General features: G+C 58.1%; 3 protein-coding genes across 3 annotated transcripts; 2 read left to right on the forward strand and 1 right to left on the reverse strand.

Moving 5' to 3' along the window:
• Positions 1-513: 513 nt before the first annotated feature.
• On the reverse strand, positions 514-2,806 carry GGTG_00433 (hypothetical protein). The gene is made up of 6 exons (XM_009218179.1): positions 2,619-2,806; positions 2,518-2,538; positions 1,687-2,412; positions 1,254-1,603; positions 1,013-1,186; positions 514-929 (listed from the first exon to the last, which is right to left on the reverse strand). Exons 1-6 carry the CDS (start codon positions 2,638-2,640, stop codon positions 882-884), a joined length of 1,341 nt encoding a protein of 446 aa, XP_009216443.1. The 5' UTR covers positions 2,641-2,806; the 3' UTR covers positions 514-881.
• Positions 2,746-3,102, forward strand: GGTG_00434 (hypothetical protein; the record flags this gene model as incomplete). The annotated part of the gene is made up of 1 exon (XM_009218180.1): positions 2,746-3,102. One exon carries the CDS (start codon positions 2,746-2,748, stop codon positions 3,100-3,102), a length of 357 nt encoding a protein of 118 aa, XP_009216444.1.
• A 120-nt stretch (positions 3,103-3,222) lies between these two features.
• On the forward strand, positions 3,223-5,539 carry GGTG_00435 (hypothetical protein). Its single transcript, XM_009218181.1, has 3 exons — positions 3,223-4,723; positions 4,880-5,071; positions 5,200-5,539. The coding sequence occupies exons 1-3, from the start codon at positions 4,252-4,254 to the stop codon at positions 5,346-5,348; spliced, it is 813 nt and encodes a 270-aa protein (XP_009216445.1). The 5' UTR covers positions 3,223-4,251; the 3' UTR covers positions 5,349-5,539.
• The last annotated feature ends 678 nt before the right edge of the window (positions 5,540-6,217 follow it).

Raw genomic sequence — 6,217 nt, forward strand, 5'->3', positions numbered from 1 at the left:
AGATATTGCCGCTCAGGAAGATAGGCAGAAGAAATACCCTAACGCTGCGGCACTCTCTAGCCAAAAAAAAAACAGAGGTGGTGGCGCCTTGGGGGACTGGATGGCAGTAGATGATGGGAGCAAGATCAATGGTGCTTGTTTGGGGATGTGAAAGACAAACGAATACTCGGGCAGCAAAGAGATGGGGCCAGAGCAAAGCAGACCAAACTCTCTTTCCGTGGGACAAGACATGCCCAAAATATGGCAGGAGTTACCCGCTTGGCCTGACAACCACCAACCGAGGAGTCACGCACAAGCGCCAGCCTGGCACCTTCCTAAGCAAGTGCACTCAAGAACACGCTTGCAACAGGTGCCAGCTTGGAACCTTTAGAAGCTATTAGAATACAAGCCTTCCTTCCCAGCAGTCCTCCGGTAAGCCAAACTCTGCTCAAGGGCGGCCACGGCACCGAGCCTCAAATTCCAAGTGCTATCCAGCTAGGCGAACCTGACGATCTATCGTAGATATAAGTCCACCGGGCGGTCGAAACATCAGACGGAGGCTGCCGAGCCCCACTTTTGGGGGGATTATATAGGCAGACATCTAGCCAGAACTGCTGCGCCGGAGCTGGTAAATTCGGCTCTCAATCAAGAACTAATCTCGGGGCTCATGGCGACATTCTACACTGAAGGCCAGATCTAGCTGTTTGCCTAGCCTTGGGAAGGTTATCCAGGGCAAATCAAGCAAGCATGACGTCGTATTTATTCAAGAGAAGACAGGTAAAAAAAAAAAGACAGCATTATCCAGGCCAGTGAGCTCCCCGAAAAGGTAGATAGTTGGAGCACAGCGGCGAAGAGAATACAGACGCCGGTATTACATGGAGAACATAGTAACAAGATATATTTTACATGCCGGCGTTGACCTGACCACCCATGTAGGCACTGAAAGATTTCTGTTGAGCGGCACAAGTAAGCTTGTTAGCATCTCGGAAGACATCTCGGAAGACCGAGAGGGCGTGAAAGGAAGCAGACCTACCGCGTTCCTCGTTTGGAGGAAGACCGTTCCAGGGCCGGTGAATTTACACACCAGACCCTCACCAGAGGCGTAGCCCGACACGAGGCCACCGGAAGAGACACGCTCGAGAATATACTTGGTGTCCCACGCGACCAGGTGGCCGTTGTCGACAACATACTTCTCGCCGTCCGCAAGCTGGAAGTGGCGACACAATCAGAGTCAGTATAAAGCAAGCACAATTTTGGCGAGGCCAGGCACATACGTCTTTGCGAATGATGGCGCCAAAGCTCGTGAGCCAGAGCAGGCCGTTGCCGCTGATCTTGTAGATCCAGAGACCCTCGCCACTGAACATTGCCTTGCCGAGACTCTGCCTCTTGTACTCCTTGATGACGCCTTGGGTTGAGGCTAGGTAGCCGTCGTGGCCCACAGACCAGGACTCCTTGCCTGTGAGTCGGAGGCTGGTGATGTCACCCAGCATCGCCGGGGCCAGCAGCAGCTCCCCGGGGCCTGTGAAGGTCGAGTCGCCCATCTCGCCGCCGGCAACGAGTTTCTTGACGCTAAACTTTAGTTTACCCCTGAGAGTGATGGTGTGTGACATGGCGATCATGGTTCCTAACGAGAACGAGGGTCAGCTGACGGCGGCCTAGAACCTAGTACCCTGGCGCAGGCCTAGCCTGCACAAACTCAAAACTCACCTGGCTTAGCAGAGAGTGGACAGCCCATGGCCAGCTGTATGGTCAGGATGGTGTTAGAGTCGCGGTGGCTGATCCGATAGCTCCCGCCGTTGAATGTTCCCACATCATCGACGGTCGCCGAGGCTCCGACAAAGTGGCCGGCCGTCGGTGCGCCCCCCTGGAGGTTTGATGGGTCGCTCGTGTCGAGCGGCGATTCGGGCGCAACGGCAAGGCTAGTGGCCCCTTTCTCGGGCGGGTATTCGTCGGCGGCTGTTGCGCCGGCCGAGTCCCCAGCAGAAGGTCCGGCGTACGTCGGCGGCGGCGCAAACTGCTGGGACGAGGCGGCCGAGTGCGTCCGGCCGTGCAGAGCTAGTGCGGCATGGTGCGGGGGCTGTTGATGCAGCTGCGGCGATTGTGACTGTTGCGGAGGAGGGGGAGGATACGAGACCGGGGTGTGCGCTTGCGGCGGCGGCGTTGGGGAGGCGGCAGTGAATTGCGGTTGCGCCTGGGCGCCCGGAGGAAGAGGGTAGTGTCTCTGGGGCGGGGATTGTGCGCCCGGAGGAGAAGGATAGTACTGTTGCTGCGGCTGCGGCGATTGTTGCTGGCCCGGCGGTGGCGGGTAGTTTCTTTGGGCGGCGGGCTGGCCTTGCGATGGTGGTGCTGGATACGAAAACTTGGTCTGTGTGGCCGGGGGCGAAGTCGGGGGCGAGGTCGGAGGAGGAGGATAGTTCGTCTTCGGCGCCGGAGCTATATTGAGCTTCTTTTTAGCAACTGCACATGACAGCCCCGGCGACCACGGGAGGAGAGGTCGTGACTCGCGGCCCAAGGGAGATTCTGAGTTTTATCGCCTACATCCCGAGGCTCCAGGCGGGGCTAGAAGTGCTTGTTAGTTCCTATTCAGGAGCTCGATCGAGGCTGCCATCATTGATGCTTGGGCGCTCTCGCAAACTTACGAGGATAGTACTGTGCAGACATTTCTCACGGGCGCAAAACCTAGGTTACAAATATCAAACAACAGTGTAGCAAGCAGGAGCCCTCAGGGCCTTTGATACAGCGGGCAGAGCAGGAGGCTGGCAACGGATGGGAAAGGGGAAGGCTGCCGTCCCCCGCACTTTTGTAGCTTCCTCCTGGCGCTTCCCGCCCTTCAACCGCCCCTTCCAACCGCCTGGCTTTTGGCCCCCACCGTCCATCAAGGCGGGTGTCATTGGCCGAACAGAGGCAACAGGTTCTGGGCGCGAGCTGCTAATTTGGGCGGCCGACCAGCGGGAAGGCGCCAATCAGTGGGGTTGGTGGAGGCGGCATCGCGTGTGGCAGGCAGGCAGGCTGCAGGCGGGCAGCCACTGCAGGCCCCAAATCACCTGCCCCGTCTGGCGCTGTTGGCACGTCGCACAAGGCTTTGTCCAGGGCCTGGATCTGGCCGGTGAGCCGGGCGCTTAGAGCGATGCCATGATGATTGGCGGCAGTTCTCATTGGCCGGCTCAAATCACAACCGCCTCCCCCTGAATTAGGGGCTCGTCCTCGCGTCGGGTCGGCGGCAAGCTGGACGGATAACGTCGGGCTACTCGAACACAGCATTCCCAGTGCCACAAAAAGGCGTCGCGATGCTGTCTAGTCTCGGATGGCACGATGGAAAGCGGTGCGGCTGAACAGCCATCATCATCGCGAAGTCCTACCACCCAGGGATGGCACGTTTGTTGATCCCAGGGCAACCAACGTTCACCAACCTAGAGCAACCAACTCTTCGGCTGCAGACGTTCAATATGGTGAGACCACTTCTTGCCAGACCCAGGATCGATGAGAAAATATTGGCCTCCCTACTCCTACATCCTACCAGCCAGAACCCCGCCTATTCTGTCTACACTACACAAGTCAGCCCGTATCCAATCCCAGTCATCATGCTCGCAAGGAGACGAGATTTGCTGCAGGCCCCTCCGTAGCCACGTGATCAAATTCCAGAGTTTTACCAAGCTCTGTCCAATCAGAAGCTTGGGTTTCAAGCTCTCTCGCTACCCACATCGGTCGCAAGGAAAATGTCATCATGGCGCAAGTCAAAGCTTTCCCTAGTCGAATCCGTGAGGGGAGGAAAAAAAAAGTCGGAAGATCGGGTGGTTCGGATAATCGCACCAAGACCTGGGGCAAGATCCCCATTTCCCTTTCACGTCCTTTGAAGTCCCGTCCAGAGGTAGTCTAGAGATTAAGCTCTCACAGCCCTTAGTTAATTCTAATAGTCCCCCTCACTGTCCTCGCTCGGAACAGGAGCCACAGAGAAACATCAAGCCTCAGCCCATCCGCGGGAACTCCGGATCGTCGGACGTCACCGTAACCCCGAACCGCGCCACTTACGACGACCTCGCAGCGTGTGCGGAACCGACTCGAAATCGTCTCCTTCCGCTTTCCCCGACGTCGGCAATATTTGCCTGGAGGGGATTTCCGAGTACGTTAGTCAGGCGCGCGACGGCCGAGCTCTGTCCTGCTTGAACGAGTCGCGAAAGAAAGAATCGACCGTCACACACCCGGCCTCGGAATAGATTCCTGAACACAGAGTCTGGGCCCCAATCTCAACCAGCAGCCATCCCCCGGCGGACGATGCTGGCCTTCCGGGTCACTAGCCGGGCCGCTGGCCGAACCGCGGGCCTGGTCCCGAACTTGGCGATACAGGACTTGTGTCGCCAAGCTTGGAGGAAAACAAACACGGCCGGGAGCTTGCGCTCGATCCGCACACACGCCCAAGCCCCCAGTACGAATCTCGTGGGCCTCTGGCAACGATTACAAGCATCCGCCATGCCACTGGCAAGGGGCCTGAGGGGAACGCTACAGCGGCGGGTGGCCAGCAAGATGGCCGCGCCCAGCCGGGGGTTCCATGGGTCGAGGCCGCGGAGAACGGGCAGGAGCTCTCCGATCCCCGAGGTTCCTGAAGAGTCGCTGTCTCTGAGCCAGCGGATGAAGAAGCTCTCGCGCGAGTACGGCTGGGCTACGGTCGGTATCTACTTTGCGCTATCCGTGCTCGACTTCCCATTCTGCTTCCTGCTTGTCCGCGTCGTCGGGACAGACCGGATTGGTTAGTCTTTCTCATTGTGTTTCTCCTATTCTGCCTAGAAAGCAGCCACGAAGCCGGTGGGCGTCGTCACCGGTGAAGAGGTCCGAATCCCTGCATATCGGAAAGCATATATGCTGACACCATCCGTCCCATCACGTTCAACCGCGGACTTTGCAGCCGAGATCGAACACGTCGTCGTCTCGAACGTGTCTCAGCTGATCCCGACCCGCGTCCAGGAGCTCTGGAATGAGTGGCGGGCCAGCCGGGCGGCCGGCAAGGAATCGTCGTCCGAGGGCAGCCGGGCGGTGGCCATCGAAGGCGACAACTGGGGCGTCAAGGAAGCCCAGCAGAACTACAAGATGGAAGCCAGTGAGTTTTCAATCTCGCCCCCAATGAGTCTCAGCTCCTAGCAGCTCTCGCGGCCTCCCTCCTTACATACCGGCACTTGCTTGTTTGACGTTGCTGACCACCCAGCGTCCCGTCCCCCTCACCCGCAGGTCTCGCCACCCAACTCGCGCTAGCCTACGCCGTGCACAAGAGCTTCATATTCATCCGGGTGCCCCTGACGGCTGCCATCACGCCTCGCGTAGTCAAAGTTCTAAGATCTTGGGGATGGGAGATCGGCAAGCGACGACCCAAGGCATAATCTTTGTAATCCTCCCTGCATTATACATCAGTCTCATCACATCTCCTCCCACAATCCAAGCGCCTTGGAATGCACACTAGGTAAAAAGAAGAGTGAGAAGAAGCAAGAAGAGATGGGAGACTCGCCACGTAGACCGGTACGAGGTTCCTCATCCAAGAGCATGCATGGCTAGATGAAAGCGCCGTTTGAGAATCTCCACCCGCCGGGCACCAAGACGGCCCCGGAGGGGTACTTTGGTCCGCACAGATGTTTTCAAATATTGCGCATCATCATCGGGCCTAGATATTACAGGGCCGTGCACAGCACTCCCTGCCTGCCTGCCTGCCGTCTCACGCAACTGGGACTACCAGTCGTCGACACGCGAAGGAGCTACGTCGTGAAATTGCCATCACTCTTCGGCAGCACAATGGCTGAGTTTGGCCGAAAGTCTAGCAGCCGCCGACAGAGATCGGAGGAAAGCGGCTGAGACAGGGAGTCTGATGGGCGTGATGTGGCCGGCGGCCCCATCTCGGGAAAGAAAAAGATTGACAAAGGTTCCAGCCCACCGGTAACACGAAGCGTTTCCTTGTGGCTAGGTCGGTCCCCTCAGGGCTTCGGTAAAAAACACCCATTTGAAATGCTCCAAAGCATTTTAGAAAAAGATCGCTCGAGGGGACTAGGGGAGGGGTAAGACGTTGGCCCGTGTAATTCACAACAGCCACTAGTCTGGCGGGCCAGCGGCTGGCGAGAGCCAGCGTGTTTCGTCCACGCCTTCTCGCCCAATTTGACCGACAGGTAGGGACGAGGGGAGAGAGAAGGGGCCGTGCTATGCGCCTAGTGATGTCTGGCAGGTCGATCCCATCGTCGCCCTTTCGGCCGTCCCACGCCCC

Source organism: Gaeumannomyces tritici (assembly GCF_000145635.1).
Source record: "Gaeumannomyces tritici R3-111a-1 unplaced genomic scaffold supercont2.1, whole genome shotgun sequence".
NCBI classification, from domain to species: Eukaryota; Fungi; Ascomycota; class Sordariomycetes; order Magnaporthales; family Magnaporthaceae; genus Gaeumannomyces; species Gaeumannomyces tritici.

Bases quoted from the DNA above. Each gene is read 5' to 3' on its own strand.
- GGTG_00435 (XM_009218181.1), top strand. From the start codon at position 4,252: ATGCTGGCCTTCCGGGTCACTAGCCGGGCCGCTGGCCGAACCGCGGGC. The intron at 4,724-4,879 runs GTTAGTCTTTCT...CGGACTTTGCAG, and splicing joins CGTCGGGACAGACCGGATTG to CCGAGATCGAACACGTCGTC. The intron at 5,072-5,199 runs GTGAGTTTTCAA...CCTCACCCGCAG, and splicing joins GAACTACAAGATGGAAGCCA to GTCTCGCCACCCAACTCGCG.
- GGTG_00433 (XM_009218179.1), bottom strand. From the start codon at position 2,640: ATGTCTGCACAGTACTATCCTC. The intron at 1,187-1,253 runs GTATGTGCCTGG...CGCCACTTCCAG, and splicing joins GCGCCATCATTCGCAAAGAC to CTTGCGGACGGCGAGAAGTA. The intron at 930-1,012 runs GTAGGTCTGCTT...GCCGCTCAACAG, and splicing joins TCCTCCAAACGAGGAACGCG to AAATCTTTCAGTGCCTACAT.